The sequence below is a fragment of the Anopheles nili genome, chromosome 3 (assembly GCF_943737925.1).
Source record: "Anopheles nili chromosome 3, idAnoNiliSN_F5_01, whole genome shotgun sequence".
In the NCBI taxonomy this organism is placed as follows: Eukaryota; Metazoa; Arthropoda; class Insecta; order Diptera; family Culicidae; genus Anopheles; species Anopheles nili.
Window position 1 is genome coordinate 7,358,529 of NC_071292.1, and position 18,456 is coordinate 7,376,984.

At 50.1% G+C, this 18,456-nt stretch overlaps 1 protein-coding gene across 2 annotated transcripts in view; it reads left to right on the forward strand.

Annotated features, from left to right (window-relative positions):
* The first annotated feature begins 3,784 nt into the window (after nt 1-3,784).
* LOC128723404 (neural-cadherin) overlaps nt 3,785-18,456 on the forward strand; it is a 166,718-nt gene continuing 152,046 nt past the window's right edge. For both annotated transcript variants that reach the window (XM_053817140.1, XM_053817139.1), the window contains exon 1: nt 3,785-5,399. In XM_053817140.1, coding sequence (XP_053673115.1) covers nt 3,785-5,399 — 1,615 coding nt within the window. The remainder of the gene's footprint in view (nt 5,400-18,456) is intronic.

The following is an 18,456-nucleotide window of genomic DNA, read 5'->3' on the forward strand; positions in this document are numbered from 1 at the left end:
CGTATGCGCAGGTCAACCGGTTCGTTGGTTGCTGAGCGATGAGCGTGTTGAACGTCCTCCATTGGCGACTTCAGATGCTACGATTGAAATCGATCAAACAGACCACAGGTTACGACATATCTTGCTTCTATGCTGTTTAATCTTTACGTTCTGCGAAACCCAACTCTGAACTTCTCTAACAAAGCAATAGTCTCCCGAACACGCGTGTGTGTACAGGTCAAACAGTCTTTATGCTTCAAGCTTAAGCTTTTGTGTGCTTGGGAATCGAAACTGTGCTTCATTTGTCAAAGCAAAGCTGAGGATTTTAATTGATGTGCATCCACAATGGTTCCAGCAACGCGCTTCAACGTCGATGGACACTGGGCAAAGTCGATTAAAAACGGCCCACAAACATAAACTGTCGCATTCTCCTTTTTTTGCGGTTACATAGATCCTGGCCGGCAGGATACGAGTGATCCTTTTTTTGTGTGTGCGCTCTCGTTCTTTGCTGGACCTTACGTTTGTGGTCACATTGCCTTTGTGTGGTCAATCGCATTCGTTATGGAACCGAAGGATTTCCGGCTGAATGGCTTCCCAGGGAAATGTTCCTGCTGGAAAAGATGAAAGGCACGACAACGGTACGGTCAACGAAGCCTACCGATACTGGTGCACGTTCGTACGAGATCGATTTGATTTATAGGTCATCTCGGGTATTAACCGACCGGTTCGATTGATGTTTATTGCTAGTGGTCATCGTTTGGAGCGACATTCCAGCTGCAAGGAATTATCAATGTTTACCTTCCACAAAAGGGAATTGCGTTTGGAGCAACGCAAAACAAAACGCCTTCCAAACACTCTCCGTGCCAACAGCTAGACCGACTTCCGGCAGTAAATGCACCATTCATCATCATTAGCATGCTCAGAAGGGCAACCGGGCTCGTCGCTTGTCTTGAAATAACTCCTTCGCGGAGGACGCAAACATGCACGTTTGCCAACTATCTCATTGCAATCGGACCGGGGTGACGCCGGGCGTTTGAAATTGAAGCTCCAATTTGTGAATTGAGAACGTACCATTCCCAGTGCAAGGCATTCAAGCCAGATGGAAGATGATTAAAATGGGCCCATCCCGTAGCCTCCGATGGCGGCCCTGTGTGCTTGATCCGTACCGCTGTTTGGAATCATGTTTGTCGGAGAAAACATACACTTCACCAGGGTGCCCGTGGGTCGAGTTAAGCTGGAAGTCGGGGAAGCGTGGGTCCGATGGGTTCATCTTCGTCATCATCGTGTGGTTAACCTTTCGCTCGAAAAGGACCACTTGAGGGATCATCCACTGCAACCCCTCGATGCAGCTCGCTCGGTCAGCAGGCAGACAGACAGCAACATCATCCAATTGAAGTGTTCCGCGTCGCTGGAGGATGCCTTCGCTTGTGGGTTTTCTGTTTCGTCTTCGTTCACCTTCACGGTTCGCTCTCTCATTCCATCGGCATATCGTGGTCGGTTGTGTCAGGGTCGCACAAGGGTAAGGGTCTCTGTCGTGCTCCCACTCGATGTCGCTATCCTTCATCTCCCGGTCGCTCTTTGTTTAATGAATATTGAAAGTTAACGATGACTTTTATTATCTGCTCTTATTACTGTTAATCTTTCGCCTGGGGATGCGACCGGTTCGGCATTCTTCGGTGTGATTCCTCGAAAATTCATATGCACGCGACATCTCACACTTGTGAGGTATTTTTCGAATTAAATTCACGGGCTTCTTTTTCTCGCCCTTAAGCTAAAAAATCTCATACGGTCCGGGGGTTTGTTTGGTCGCCCCAACAGGCTTCAATCTTGAGAGCAATCGAAAGAAAAAGAAAAACGTCTTTTTATACCCTCTCGAGTGTCTGGGTGTGAAATGAAGTAGATATAAAAAATGCCGCCCTCAACACGCATCTAGCGGCAAGAAATTCAATCAAATTTTCACTCCCACCGGGCCGACGCCCACTCGCGGTTTTGCGTTCTTTCGAAAGGGTTCACAGGTCAACTAGCAGTGTGTCTAGGCAGCTCGTTTTTCGGTTGACAGAAATCGATTTGCGCGTGTGTCTGGCATTTTTCCGCCGTGGGTTCATCCGCCCCATTTTTAACGGCAAGATCCGGGGCGAATAGTCAAGAAAAATGCCTTTTTCTCCGCGCAACACACTCTTTGCCTTAACGACTCCCGCCGGGCAGCTTCTGGGAATCGTCGTTTTGCGCTTCCAAAGAAACATTCATCTAATAACATCATCACGATTCGCTGCCCTCGGCTGGGTGGGGAGATACACGGCACGATACTGCGATCGCCAACATCTCCCGCAAATGCTGACGACGCTAATGCTGATTAACAGCTCGCAGTGGGGTGGAAGAATTAGGCCCAAATTGGATTTCTAGCGCCGCCTCGCCGTCTGAGGCTGCGTTCGCATCGGACTAAAATAATTGCTTCTACTCCGAGGCTGGGCGCTCGACGTGACAACGTCTTATAGACTCTTGACCGTTGGACGGTCGAAAAAGGCAGACTCTAAGCTTTCACCTTGTTCCCGTTTCGGGCGGTGTTTGAAACTATATCTTCATGAAACTCGAGTAAATAAAGATCCCTCTTGCTTAGACCAAACGAAACCATGAAATCTAGCACACCAAGGTCCCGTGTTCTGGGCGTTAAAAAGTGAATCTTCACAGACTATCTTTGCTATGTTGCATTCGGTTGTGTGCGATTGTAAAACGAGAATGCGACAGAGGGAAGTCATAAATTCCGAAACGGTTATCCGTTCCTCGGAAAACCAACGAACAAGGCTGCTGGAACAGTCCCAAGGCTTCGATGCCGAACTTTTGCATTCCATTAAATATCGCATCTGGCGACCATGTGTTGGCAAAAGGCGCGTTTGCATTTATGCTCCGGAGCAGATCGATCCCTTGGCTCTGCTCAGTCTACGTTCAGCTAACCGGTGGTTCATATCGTTTGCGTTTGCGGAAACATATTCAATTTCCTGCGTTCGAGTGGTTAGCAGTTACCCTGGCTGCTACTGCTGCTGCCGTGTGGTGGTTTTAATTTAGCTGCTGAAAACCTAGCAAACAAGCCTCCCCGACCAAGCGCCGGCAAGTTGGTGTTTCCATCGATCGCATCCACAACCGATCGCCATGTGCTGGCACGTTCGATTGGGTAACCTTCGGGGTGAGGCGAAATGAAATTCGATCGATCGACTTGTAATTGCCGGGAAGGGCCCTGTGTTTAATAGGCTTCTGGTGCAGCATTCTCAACACTCGCGATCACTCGATCGAGCCGATGTTTCACAAACTAACGCTAACACCATGTTCTCTTTTCTTCTCCTTCACAGATCGGAGCATCACTCGAAGCGTTCGGGCGTGAGCCAACCGGAATCTGATGCGATCGTTGAATTCAGACGATTGAAAGACGCTTGTATGGTGTTTGCGCGTGTGTGTATGTGCGTGTGCTGTACCAAACGATGAAGTAGAAGTTAGGAGGTTAGATGATCGTGTGAGAGGATAAATTTGCGGTATTGTGTGATAACTGTGCGAGGATCGCGTCGAATGTGATCGATCAGATTGTGTAACGCAGGGTATCCATATGACGTGCCTGAAGCAGTGGTTATAATTAGTGTGTTTTGTGTGTTTTTCTTCTTTTCTTCCTCTCCTTCGGTAGGTGTGAAATTTAGGATTTCCCAATCGCGTGGAGCTCAACTCCCGCTCGTGTGAAAAGTGTCGAACGTCTCGGGCGATCGAGTGTCGTGAACCTAGTGCAGATAAGGTACACCCCACAGGTGGGGTGGCTCGATACATGTGCAGCCTCGGAGCCGCCAGCAGAATGCGGCCCGTAGGCATGGCCACTCAGGCCAAAGGGGGTGGCAGAGCTCGGGGTGAAGAGTCCACCCGAGTCTGTCGCCGTAGTGCGCGCTTTTCCGTCTCCAGTGTATCCCCGGTGTTAGCCATATATCTAGTGTTAGTGTTTAGTCTTAACGTGGCGCTTGTGTCGTGCAAGCATCACCATCACCACCAGAGCAGTGGTACGGGTGGAGGTGGTGGCGGTGCCGGTGGGGGTCAGGAGTTTAAATTCGATCCAACGAACAGCTTTATCAGCCTCGTGCTGCCACACGACACATATCCCGGGTACAGCATCCAGAAGTTTACGGCTAACTTCACCGGCCCAAATTCGCCCTTTTCGTCGATCTCGTCCTACTCGTCGAAGCCGCTCAACTATCGGCTGCTCGAGACGGACTACTCGAAGTACTTCACCGTGCTGGAGGATGGGCTGGTGATGACTACGGCGGATCTATCACCGCTGGTTAATCGCCCAGTGAAGCTGGTTGTGCTGGAAGAAACACCCAACTCGACTGCGACGCATCAACTGCAGCTGTACGTGATGAACCGCAAGGACATGCTGCATTTCCCGACTATGCTGACCGATACGGTTGGTCAGATGGGTGAAAATCGTGATGCAGGCACGCGTGTTCGCGATATTCCTCTGTTGCAGGCAAACTCAGCCCGTGGTGCTAAGACGGTCATCTACAGCATCATCGGTGGCAACGAGGACGATGCATTCGCACTCGAGGATAGCAGCACGAACGTAATTGGAACGACCGTGCGTATCGAGGATCCGCGTAAACATGGCGTCTGGCTTGTATCGGCACGGCCTCTAGATCGTGAACACCGTGATCAGTACACGGTTGCAATCGAGGCAACGGATCTCAAACGTATCAACAAAGCCGAGGTTCACCTGCCAGTGCACATCACCGACGTGAATGATAACAGGCCGGTTTTCGGTAAGCCAGACTATCGGTTCACGGTGACAGGCGTAAAGGCAACTACACCGGCTGGCAATGAAACGGTCACGTGGGAGCGTTTTACCAGCCTCGGACGCGTAGAAGCGAAGGATGCTGATGGTGATCGTGTGGCGTATAGATTGACCAATCCCAGCAACACGGTGGTGATCGTACCACAGACCGGTGAACTGCTGCTAGCTGGTGAACCCGATGCACAGGAGCTGTTTGTCGACGTGGAAGCGCATGATCTGCGCACGCCTAGTCTGAAGAGTGAACACCCAGCACGTGTCCTGATTGAGTTCGTCGCGCCAGATCCATTGCCGGTGATCGTACAGCATATGGGTCATGAGTACCAGCACTCACACCGGCGAGATAAACGCCGCGTGACCCGAGCAGTTCGACCAACTAAGCGCATCGAGTTCACTGAGGCGGACGGAGATAACGAGGGCCGGAACGTGTTCCAGCTGGAGAAGGAGACAGACCGCGAGACGTTTAAGATCCGCGACGAAAACCCGTGGGTCACGGTTGAGACCAATGGTGCGGTGCGCGTCAAGAAGAAGTGGGACTACGAAGAGCTGGGACCGGAGAAGACCATCGATTTCTGGGTGATCATTACCAACCAGGGACACAACGGTGAGTTGCCTTTCGTTTGAATAAGCGAGCTCGTTTATCTTGCTGGTGTTATCTCTCACGAGGACGCGCCCATTTGCATACGGTGTCGTAGGAAAACTGACGCTCGGTGTCGCGTTTGAGAGTGCGAACTTTAAAACGCGCCACTCTGGCGTGCGTTAATTGATCGTGGATTGGGATTAATTCACTTCGCTGTCATCGATTTATGGTGCTTTCAAGTGGATAGTTTCACCACACTAGCAAAGCGATTCTATTCCAACGATGGGGAAACTTTAAATTGGGCTAGCTTTTTATTCGTTTTTCCAAACGGCGATGGCGTATCTATAACGATCGCGGCATACCTCCACACCAAGTGCCACCGAAATATTTGAATATCAATAAGTTTTTAAGCTCACGGGCATCTCCATCACATGCTGGAATGCCGGACAGCTCTCGAAGATTAGCTCCTCAAGGTACTATATTGTTATTTTATCGGGAGGGATTAAAAGCTGACAGTGTGGCTGCTTTAAAGCGGGATTAGATAGCTACGGTGCTACCTTGGAGGTCCGGAACACGTGTCGGCGTTCGTTCGAAGCTTTGTTTGTGCCGCTAGCAAAGCTTTTCGAGGTAACTTGTAAGCTGTCGGGTTAAAAATGTTCCACAGAATGTAAACCGCCGTTCGGAATGTGTCATGTCTTGCGGCCCGACCGACCACATCGATCAATTAAGCTGTCGTCGAAGGTGCATGCGCCGGTCTCGGAACTTCGATATCTAGCCCCAATTAAATGACAACGTAACCCGTTCGCGGTGTAAGCTGACACCGTGCCCGGTGGAGTTGCAGCTTCAATTGGAGTTTTGACAGGCGAAAGTGACCGGCAGAGCAAAACAGACGCGAGCGATTCTGACAGCGTTCGTTCGGTCGTCCGGCCGTTGACTATTCATGAGTTCAAGCCCTTCGGTCTTTCTTCCGGCGACTAATTGCCTATCAAGTGGCCACTGGTCGGTGTATTCGTTTTCAATTTCTTTCTTCCGTCCCACACAAGCCCGGCAGTTGACCAAGCTGCTGATTGAAAGCGAACGATCTCGTGCTGATCTGCGCGTAACGTCGGTTACCAAGCACGCATTACCATATGTGCGTTGTCTCGAAGGGCCAAGCAAATCCGTCGAATGGGACGGACCGTCGCCGGAAGTCGTACGTTGGCGAACGGCTCAATGTAAACAATCGGCCGGCGAGGTTTGGGAACGAATTTTTCTCACCCTTCACAGGCTTGCGGGTCCGGAAGAAACGATTGTGTGATAAAATGGGTGCCGCTTGAGAAAAGAGGCGTGCATAAATTTTCTCCTAACACGCTGGCCACCCCTGACGCCGTTTAGGAAAGAGGTTGGTTCCTAGCGAGACATTACGCTGGGAAGCTGATTATCGAGTTTTGGGTAGTTGCAACGGACTGGTCAACACCGCGCTTGAGTATCGACGAGCAAATGGAGTTGCGAACAGCTATGCCTTGAAGCAGCAATTATGTTACGGTACGCTCAGCATATCCTTAAGCGGGTTTTTTCTCAAAGCGATGTCGAATGGATTGCAACCCGGGCATTCATCGCCGTGCTGTACATATTTAAATTGAGTGTAATGAAAATTTATTGCACTACCGTACCAAACGGCGTCTTGGTGGACATGGAAAATAAAGAGAAAAAACTCCAAAAACTTCTATGCGCCCATTTCAGATAGGGTATTTTCCCTACACACATCGGTAGACCCACGCTCTCGAGGTCCCTTTTGCCTCGTGGCATTAATTGGCGCTTGCTTTCGCATAAACTGCCGTTTGGGTGCGTATGGGTTGTGTTCTACTTTCACGACCACCATCCTCAGGCTACCCATTAACGTTAATCGTGCTTCATGATGGCACCCTCGTCGGTGTTGCTTTAATCGACCGCGTTGAGAAGAGTGCCCACCCGCCACTAGACTGAACAGCAAGACCCGCAAATTTCACCAATGGAAAAGGGCCTGAACGGGTCGGGATGTAAGCCGACGAATTCCGTTAAACCAGAGCCCTCAGTCTAGTGCTCTTTCAGCGGCATTGCGCCAAACCATAATTCGTAATTGCCATCGCCCGCAGTGACAGATGGTGTCAATGCGCAAAATTCCCTCTAAAGAGCAATTGCCAACTTGATGAGTGATTCCAGGCTTTAATCTTTTTCTGTTTTTCGGGTTTTTTTGGATACGGTTTTCCCGAAAAAAAAAACCTCATCGCCAGTGTACTGTATGAAGGTTTGGGAATATATCGTTACTCCAGCACGACACGATGGCCGTTACAATAAAGGCATATCCATTAGTGGATTCATTAGTCACTCGTTGCTCGCTGGATGTGTTTTGCATGTACAGCTTAGATTGACGGGAAAAAGCAGCGAAAGCCTGTCCATGTGAGGTTGTGTCGCTTTGTCAAGCATCAGATTCAGGCGATAAGGCCCTTCAACGCTGTCCGATGGACAGACAGCCGGCGTTGCAACAGCCAGTTTGCTGTGACTCGCTTCGGATGCAAAACTGACCCGAGCATGGGCCCGTGACGCTGTTACAACGAAATAAAAAAAGCTGACCGTCAATCGACCGAGTGGACGTTGATGGACCTGCACCGCTTTTGGTCGTGTAGGCGACGGAAGCCTCGGGAAGAACACACGAAAGCGAAAAAAAAATCCAACAAAATAAATAACGAACGCAAAAGCACATAAAGCTTAGCCGGTTCCGTTGGGTTTCTCGTTCTCGGAAAACTCATTTCCCCGGCAAAAGCACACCAAAATGGCACGTTTAGCCCGGCTGTAGCACGCTGCTGGTGGACGTCCCGTTGCCATTGGGTTTGGGTCTGAAGAGTACGAATTTATTGTCCTAAAGAACACCCAGCTTTGCTGCGCCGTATGACGAAAGTGCCACTGCCATGCATGATTTCGCCCGTTTTTTTGTTGTTGTTGTCATCGCTCGTACATTGCTCACCCGCGCTTGAATGTTGTTTGTTTCCACCATGGACAACACTGGAAGCACTTTTCGCTCGAAATGACATGCCGTTGGGCTGCCATTTGCTGGGGCCCAAGCACGCGGCCGATTTCCACGGGCGAGTTGGAAGAAAAAATCGCGACGTGTTGACAGATTTATGATATTGTTGAAATGTGTGGCCAAATCAATGTCAGGTTTTATGCTGCGTGTTCCGGTCGCACGCTCGCTCCCACTGGAGCCAATCATTCCGGAGTGCGTTAGGATCGTTTTTCGGGTGTTGGCCCCATCTGGGAAGGAGGGCAATATGTTAAGCGTTTGCGATGCTCGATGCTTCCTGCCCTGCCGGAGAGAGTGTGTGTGTGTGTGTGTGTGGGATTAGACGGGTGGTTTGTTTTTTCACGCACGAGTTAGAGCTCCATCTAGAAAACAGTGCTCAGGGAGAATATTTCGAGCTGCGAGCGCGAGAAACACCCCACGGAAAAGCGCGGGAGTCGACCGTTCGTGGGTGTGTGTGTGTGTGTGTTTGTTTCGGGTTTTTTTTTGTTTTATTTCCCATGGGTTTCCATCACCTCACGTAGGCATCAGAACCGGCAGCACCCGTCTTTTCGGGGGTGTTCGAATTGCTCGTTCGTGCAAGTCAGTGAACTTTGCCCCCTTATGCTGGCGTCTCGGGTGGCGAAGGTTCAATTCGGCGTTTGCCAGTCGAACCACACCACGCCAGGCTGGTACGGCCCATGCTCATGCTGACTCATGCTCTTCCTCTTTCGGTGGCAATGGCTCTGGTTCTGGCTGCGTTATGGGGCCCTCTTCAGTGTTGATGGAATGATAGCTAGCGCCGGAATGCGCCCGCCATGTGGAGGATGATTGGGAAATTTAACAAACCTATTGAGCAGCACAACCTAGTTGCTGCTTCTGGGTAGGCTTTTTTACCAAACGAATTGCGAAAATCACATCGTACATCGTGCATCTAAGGAAGGTCGAAATGATCCATCAGTGCTGAACGAATCCCACCTGCAGGAAACATTAAACGGCTCCCGAAATGTTTATTTGTGACTCGCCAGAAACATGTGATACGTGTCTTGGATCTTTTTGTTTCTGTTCCCTTATTTCAGAGGGAATTTGTTTAAAATAATGCTTGCACCGCACGCCAATGTAAACACACCGACTGGCCCTTTTCTGTCCGCAGCATAGCGTGCCGTCAGAGAGAACAGAAAGAATGGGTGATGCGTACGAACGCGGCTAGGGAAATACAAACTCCATTTTTTGTTTCCGCAAAATCGATGATTTTAAATATGATTGGCTTTGCCTTTCTCCCACGTTTACGATAACGCTCGGCGTATCGGCGATGGCTCGCTAATTGAATCAGCAGGTTTGATTGCGATCATGTTTTATGAATCGAACTCACCTGGGAAACCCCGGTGACCATCAATAATGTGCGTTTATTCGATTCCAACCCGTTCGCCTTTTTCCGGAATGAGTTTAGCGATGATCCATATTTCATCCATTAGTGCAGCAACGGCGGGCACATTTGTGCGTTGCTTTTAATTACTCATGCACCGGAAATTTGCTATCGCATCCGCGGTAAAGGGGTCGCTTCTGATGATGCACACCCTGGGAACCTATCGGCACCAGCCGGGGGTTGATGATCCTGCACGGATGAGGTCTGCATGCGTTGTTAATATCGTCGTGAAATCATTTACGTTTCGGAAGCGACATTTGTCGTGGTTTTTGCTATCGCGCCCGGTTTCGGTGAGCTGGTGTCATCTCGTTCACATTTCAGTGAATTTTGCCACCGTAAATTGTTTATTCGTGCGTTCGTGGCTGTTTCTGTCTTCATCGGAAGTTTTTTTTTTGGTTCAACCTCGAATAGGGCCCTCCGAAAAAGCATCCTCACACGGACGCATGCAAACGGTAGCTGGCACATTTCGATGTTTCCCCTTTTTTGCAAGCACTCGAACGAAACTCGTCGCGATAAGTGAAGCGTAAAGATGAGCGACAGCATCGACGCAATGCATCGGAATGGATCGGTTGCGTTGATTAATTTAATTGTTTATAAAGTGGTTTCGGGCTGTGTGCGTGTCGCGAATGTACCACGATGTGACGGTTTAGTGCCGCCGTCGGATGCAAAATCGAGGTGTGTCGACTGGCGAGGCATATAAAATAGGCATCAAACATAAAACATGAAAACACGCTCCTAAGAGCGGAAACGGCGTATACTATCTTTGAGAATGTTTCCCCTACGGCGAGCGAAGGGCACGTTATCGTGCATGAATAGATTGTGTCTTTTTTATGTAGCCGCTGGCCAATAAGCTTTTAATTGCTCACTGACAAGGTGTCGTGCGTTCCCGTGGTTCGAGCCACGTGCCCCAGTCGATTCCGAAAGCGATGGAATGGATTGGCGCGCTTAAGACAACGCCATTGACCATAGGGCAGGACGTCGCGACGTTGGAAAAGGGCACCCAGTAACGCTGTTACACGATTGTGGACCGCGCAAAGGTCAGTCGTAAATCAAAACGAAATGGAGCGAACTCGAGTCTCACGTTAAGGCGGGGAAGCATTTCGTTGCCCATCGCCGTAAAGTGCCGAATTAAACGCTCATTGCGTGTGGGGTGAATTGCGCGCCTGTCGAGGTTGGGATGCAACTTCAGGTGGAAAGTGTTACGTACCGTTTTCGAGTGACATTTCATGCCATATTCGAAAGTGTCGCACTTTTTTTTCGAGGCATTTTTTTACTCCATTTGGTATGCAATAACTTGCGAAGGAAAACGGGGAAAACCCAAAACGACGGGTGTGCCGGCGAGCCCATGTTTTCTTGGGCATTTTATCTCCCCGTCCGTAGGTGGTCCCGATACGAATTTATGAGTCGAGATTGGGCACTTCTATTTAATAGACACTTTTGAAGGAAACAGCCCTCGTTCGGGTGTTATTTTGAGAGGCCCTTGTCTTTGGGGTCGTAAAAAAGTGTACCAGCGATTAATGCTGCTGTTGAACGCTTTTTCGGCTCTACCACTTTACTCGTACCCGTATCAGCTCGTTCGCCCAGGGTATGCAGAACCTTAATGGATTACAAAATCCCCCGCCACGATTGCACGCTGCACAGCGTTGACGTTGACGCTGGTGCGAATGTTTCTTCTGGCCCCATGCTGGCGTAATTAGCACGTCTCAAAATGTCAACTCAGCTTCCCGCAAACGGTCCCGAAGCCTAGCGGTGCTCGTAATCTTTTCCACATTAATTTCCAACCCGTCCGTAGAAGTTTTGGGGCCCGTAGTTTGCAGTGGAATTTTAATCCCACCACCGGGGACGTGTCGGTCGCTTCCCGAAGGTCTCATGCAAACTAGAAACTCGATCTTCTCTGCTATACACCGGCTCAAACCGGCTGTTTGGAACACGCATTATGCACATGTGCTCCCCATCGTTCTCGTCTTCTGTCAGCCAGGGCTCAAAAAAGGACGTTCGAGACTCATCCACCCGAAAGCGGAATTTTCATGTTGCATTACTCGGCAACCCTCCATACCGTGGGGATGAGGTTTGCTCTCGCAGCATAATCATGCAAGTTGGGGCCGAAACAAATGCCATTGAGGCAAAGAAAAGGCAACTTAATCGAGGCTGATGTTTTCATTTCCATCTCTTTTCACTCCACGAGAGCTAGCATGTGTGTGTATGTGTGTCTCTCGTTCTCTCGTTCTCTCTGTCTCTCTGTCTCTTCTATTGCACTCTCGCTCGTTTTAATTTTCTCTCGCATCCCAAAAGGAAACCATCCGGAGAGCTAAGCGCCAGGGATGGGACCATGAGCCATGCTCCTTTGTATGTGTTTGTGGCTGTGCGTGTGCGTGTTTTTTTTGTCTTGCGTTGAATCCTGCGAAAATTTGTCTCGTGCCAAGCTGCTTCCCATCGCGCCATTCCCCCGGCTGGGGCTCCGTTTCAATGATTTTTGACATCGCGCACATGCCCGGCGCATACGGCAGCCAGGACGATGATGACGACGAGCCTGACGAGGCGTCTCCGCCTTCGTTCGCGTCTTGGAAAACTTTTGTGCCACGGGCTTGTGCACGGCTATTCTTGGAACCCTGTGTGTGTGTGTGTGTGTGTGAGTTGTGCTGGCGAAAACACGAACCATAATGCTTCTCCGTGGGCTGGCTCCTTGCTCCTGCATAGGCTACAAATTGCCCCGGTGTTGTAACTGCGCACGCTTACGTGTACCGCTGGCTGGCAGGATGGTTTTTTTATTCCTCTTTTTTATCCTTTTTTCTCTGATACCATTGCACAAACCCCCTTTCAAGGTGCTCCCGTAGCGGATGCTGTGGCTGTGCAGGCCAGCGAGGGTAATGCGAGCCCATCCTCGCATCACAGAACGCAATATTCGCCGTGTGTCGAGCAAATTGACGAAAAAAAGGATCCCCGTACAGCACGCGTCTGCTGAAACAAAGCATTTTGATGGATGCACCGCAGGGCAAAACGGATCGTCTGGCTCTTCCGGTTCTCGCCAGCAACAGCAGAGCGTGGAAAGGCAGGCGGCTTTTCCCTGTGTGTTTTGTTAAGGGTGTGCTTCAGATGTTTCCTCGGTGCCGCTTTTCTTTTTAGCTGAATCCTGCCCCACAGATGACACACACAATCGCGTAGCCATTTTCGTGCCTCTCGTTTCGTGGTTGGTTGCTTCTTTCTTTATCGCACACGGGAACGCACTCGAGGCACTTGAGGCACACACAGGAGCATACATACAGAAGCGCTTACCGTTTGAAGGAAGCAGCATTGTTATGATTTCGCGTTATGAACCCAGCCGCTCGTGCTCCATTCTTTGCGTGCGTGCGTACTTCCTTCTTTCATTTTCCAAAAAGCGCTTGCGTTGCCAGCGCTGCGGGCTTGCAGGCGGATGAAAGGACGACCAACTGGCGAAAAGCGCGCCAGTGGCGACTCCTTGATCGAGTTTCTTCTAATTTATAATTTCACAAATTGCCGCTCCATGCCATCCGACCCGACGATGCTTTGTAATCGCCAGCGCAGCGTCGGTTTGGTGTGCTGGGCTTGTGGGGTCGTGTATGTGCGAGGAGCGTCAGGATGGCAACATAAATCCACCAGCCAAACGAGCGAACATCAAAGATCGCGAACCAGATCCCGGTGCTGTTTATGCTTTACAGCGTATTTACGACGCCATGCAGCCGGAATACAATCGACAATGTCGCCCCGAACGAGACGATGCTTTCAATTTTTCAAGCGGTCGTAGATTGCATTTGGATTCTCGATGTTTTTCGCGTGTTTCACGTTCGCTTCTTTTGATGGCGATTATGGTTGATTGTTTCCCAATATTCCGACATCGCTCTGGGTCGCCGCTGCTGTTTGTTTAGGGTGCGATTGGGCTCGCCCCGTGAATGTGTTTTTTTTATCGATTTAGGTGCGAGCTGTTTTTTTGTTTTTCTTCTCGAATTTTCATTTCTCTTCGTTGTGCGGCCATCTTTCGATTGTTCCATTTGCTTCAGAGCATCGGTTATTGCGATTGTTCGAGCGCCCGGCTGGAAACAGGAAACTATTAACAAAGTAAATAAATGAAGACCGAGTCGAACGCAAGGAACCCAGATGAGACAGTGATCGGGCGAAAGCGATCGAGTGGAATTTGTGATTGGCCGGTCGATCGATACGAGGGTGCTCTGGTCCACGGTCAAGGTTGGCTGCGGCCCGTTCCACGGTCTCATGGAGCTCGTTTCTCATGCGTGCAACCGGTGAGATATAATTTATCGGCTAAACCTATCGACCGAAACAACGCACCGCACCCAACGAGGGAAGTTATGGGACGCGAAAAATCAAACATTGTCCGTCCGTTTACCGACCCTTGGTGACGCGTGGTGGCGTCCCTTTGGGCATTACAGTCGTTGTTTGCTTATAATCTTTGCGTGCTCGCGTATTGCAATGAATCATCGGCAAATTCCCAACCCGAATAACGTGCCGGCGAGCCAGAATGGTCCTGGTATCTTTCCGTTGAATATCACCTTCCCGTCGGGGTCGGGGAATAAAAGCAAACACATTAGAGGTCTGGTTCCCTGAAATGAGAGTTGCGTGATTAACGGCGGGGTTTATTTTTACTTCGGTTGCAAAATTAGCTCTTTGTGGCTAGTCGAGTCAGTTTGAACAATTTCTCTCGCACGTTCTCTTTCTCACTCTGGTTCGTTAAAACGGTTTAAAATTACGCACGCACGTGTTTCCTGTTTCCGTTCCACAAAAAAAGGGTTATTGAGTTAACACGTAACCCTATAATTCGGGCATGTGACGGCGATATTTTGCGGTGTAAAAGACGCCAAGTATTTGATGCTTTATGCTCGTGGCTACATCCGCGCAGTCTCTTTTAACGACCTTTCGGGGGTTTGTTTCAACTTGCGCGGTGTTTTCGATTTAAATTGTATCATCACACCGCACTCCGTCGTCGACGCAAAACGAAATTCCAGAAATGGAACGACGATCGTTCGAAAGATCACAGCATGAAGGTAGCGAGACGGATTGACAGATCGTTTCCTTCCCTTTGCGGTTCTCGCAAACGCTCAGCCCGGTTGGGAGGGCATTAGGGCATGCGAATGTCGTCATTGCAAACGTTGCAGAAAATCGAAACCGACTAACCCAGTGACAGCGCTACGGAAGCTGTGTTGGACCGGAAAGGCCCCCAGCGTCGTGTGTGCGGTTACGTTCGAAGTTGCCGTTTGCGCGATCTCGCCCTTTTGTGCCCTCATCGATCAGCGAACCTTTTGACGGGCGGATGATGAAGCTAGGCGGTCATGCCGAACGCCTTGAGTTGGTCGTTCGAGTCGCTTTCGATTGCTTTATTGGTGCTCGTTGGGTGCGCTGGGCTCGCAGCTAATTGATATTGACGCAGGGCGCAAACGAACAAGTTGCGGTTTGTACTTTGTTCAACAATCATACCCGGAAACAGTAGGGAACCGAAACTGTGCGAATGATTGCTTCTTGGGGCGGTGCTTTTGACTCTCTCTCTCATTTCACTACAATGTTTGCGAGCTTATAAAAACCGTTCGCTCGTGGCACTATGTAAACGAAGCTCTCTAAAAAACTGGTTAAAACCCGAGTGGGTCGAGTGAGCACACAAAAAAAAGAGAGTGGAGAAAAAAGGTGTAAGCACAAGGAAGTGGAAAGCTTTTGTATGGGTAATAGAATCGCTTTCAACGCCAACCAGTGTGACATGGAAAACCTCTTTTCACAACGACTGAACTATCCTCCCGAGGGCTTTCTCCAGCATCGCATCGTATCGTATCGCGAGCAGCGTGCTTTATGACGCCGCAGCGTTCAACAACCGTGAGGTTTGCGGGCCCGAATTAATAATATAAAATTACGGTGGTTCCTTATACGGTGGCTTGGCGTATCCTCGGGGCTCTGGGCGGCTAGCGAGATGAGGATTTTGTGTCGGTCCGTTCGCTTGGCATTCGGTTCTCCTGGGAGTCGTCCTTCGTCCTACACGCGCACTCTGACGGCGAAAGTCAAACAGCACCATCGTGGGCGAAGAAGCGCTCAGCTTGGTTCATTCTTTCGTCTCCATCGGTCGGACCGCTGCCACACGTCGGAGGTCCTCGCGCAACAACTGTCCCGCCGGCTGGCCGGAAGGAGCATCGTCGTCAGCGGACCGCAAGGATTCAATTTATATCCTGCAAGATATTTCCGGCATTTCTAGGGCGTGCAGGGTGGCATGCTCTAATACGCTGCCGGGCACATTTCACAGCGCACCGATCCGCTGAATGGGGACCGTGCGATAAGCGAGCGAAAGAGTTGACCGGTTCTTGCTGTCGGCGGTTTTTTGATGATGGCTTTCCATGTCTTTTTTTTTTGTTATTCTTGCTTGGTTGTGCCTTGCGGGTCTCCGCTTATTTGCTGTGTCATTCACATTTTTTTTCTCGTTCGAGCCGGATACGCTTTCCACGCGCTCTCAATTTCTTCCACACACTCACGGTTCGATGTCCTTAGGACCCTTCGCCTAATAATTTACTCTCGGGGACCAGCCGACCCTCCAGTAGGGTGAATTCAATAGGCAGCAAGAGCCTGCCTGCCGTTGCCGGTAGTCAGGGCTGCGGAAATGAACCTCCGTGTGCGGCGAATTCGGCCGTTTATCTTAATCTTTCGCTTACCAAACAATTCCAGCAGGCAGGCAGGCAGCTCGTTCGACGCGGTTTCCTTTTTGTTCACTTTCCGATCATCTTCCGGGCGGGTGGTTTGCTGTTCGGTAGAAAAAAAAAATGCATGCACTTGTGAAGCGCCTATCGTGGGCCGGAATCTCGTCAAGAATCCTTGAAGAAAAAGTACTCCAGCCGAACGATCGGAGCCTGGAAGTTTGTTTCGGGTTGCTGTTGCTGCTGGAGGCTTCTCGCCAGGATCGTTGCGATGAAGGGAAAGCCAAAACAAATAAACAAACCCCACGGAATGCCGGGGCGTGCAAGTAAACAAACGCGCATTGTTTGGTTTCTCTCCTGTCGAATTCGGCTATTATTGCGCATTGCAGATGTGTGACGTAATTCGTTTTGGTTTTCTCCTGCGCCCGGGATGCTGAAGCCGAAGTTTCCCGGAATGCTTATTTAGAAGGAACCGATGTGAAGAAAAACAAACTTCGTTCAATTGGAAACGTACTACATTGTTACTTTGAATTGATTCTCGTCTGTGCTTTTTCTTTATTCTTGGAAGCCTCCCATCATACTACCGGATTTATTTTCTTTCGATAAATTATCATCCCATGGCGGCGATAGGACTCGAGGATCTGTTTTTCTCTGCGTTGTTTGGCTCGCACAATTGCTTGCAAATGTTGCCGAGTAAGGGCGAACTGTTTGTTCCAATAAATCCATGGCTGGAAATTCGTCAAGCCGCTGATCCTTCCGAACGTGCTCTACATGAGTCGCGCCACATTCAGCCGGAAGACGTTTATTTGTTTCTTGGCGTAGGGATTTTGCACCGTATGCGCGGTACGACGCGAGATTCTTGATCGCTCCCAGCGCGAGTTTTCCAACGACCAACCGACACCGTCTTGGCGGTGGTGCTTCCTTGTTTGCGCAGGAAAAGCATCCGCCCAGTGGTTTTATGTTTACAACCTGTACTGCATTAACCCGCACTCCGTACCAGTGCCGTACGTGCATACGGGAAATCCACGGTGCCGTGGATCCATTAGCTTATTGAAGTTTGCAGCCAATCCGACGATCCGGCCACCGTCCCGTGGCCAGACTACGGCCAATATTGGTGCGCCTGAGCCCTGCACCCCTAGTGGCAAGCGGGTTGGTTTTGTTTATGTTGCAAATTTACATGCTATTTCATGCAAAATTTACCCGCTCCCGTAAGAGGATAGTGCACGATACACATGAAAGGTACTCACTCTCGCTCCCCTTTCACAGGTTCACGTATTTACTCGCTTGGTCATCGCCTGGTACGTCCTGGTGTCCAGGTCCGAGACAGGGGGTGAATTTAATATACTACTTTCCCCGTTGTACGACCAATCGCGTCCAATGGTTCACTTACGATGGTCGGCCACGCGTTGTCGGCGCGGATCACCTTTCCCAAGCGTCCTGTGATGTGCGACGGTCGATTGGATGGATAAGAGAACGGGCACAAATATTGGCAAAGCGTGCAAAGGAAGCGAGTAGCGAGCGGCTTATTCTGCCACCGACGTACGCTTTCTTCCCTCGATTGGAGCCGCTTTCAAGCGAAATATCTTCATGTGGAAACCTGGGATCGACAGGACGCGGCAGTACGTGCTTCTACAGTTTTGAACAACAAATAAAACCCACCCATGGGCGGCGACTGCGGGATTGCAGGGCAAAAGTCACACGAACAATCTGTGGTTGGTTTCCAATTCCTGCCCAAGAAAACGACGTTCCCCTATACGTTTCTGGTAGGGATGGAAAAGTTTTAAGTATGGCATTTTCGGTGGCTCCATGGCACCGGCCATTTACTTTTGTCCGACCGTTTCTGTCGAGGGGAGAAGAAGTGTGCTCTCAGAATCGTAGAAAAGCAAGCTACATTATATAGTGGAAAGTTTTGCGATTCGCTTCCATCCGGTTGGCAGCTTGCCGCAGGAAGTGTGTGAGCCAGCGAGGTCGTATTTGGTATGATATTGGTTGGGAAGCGGA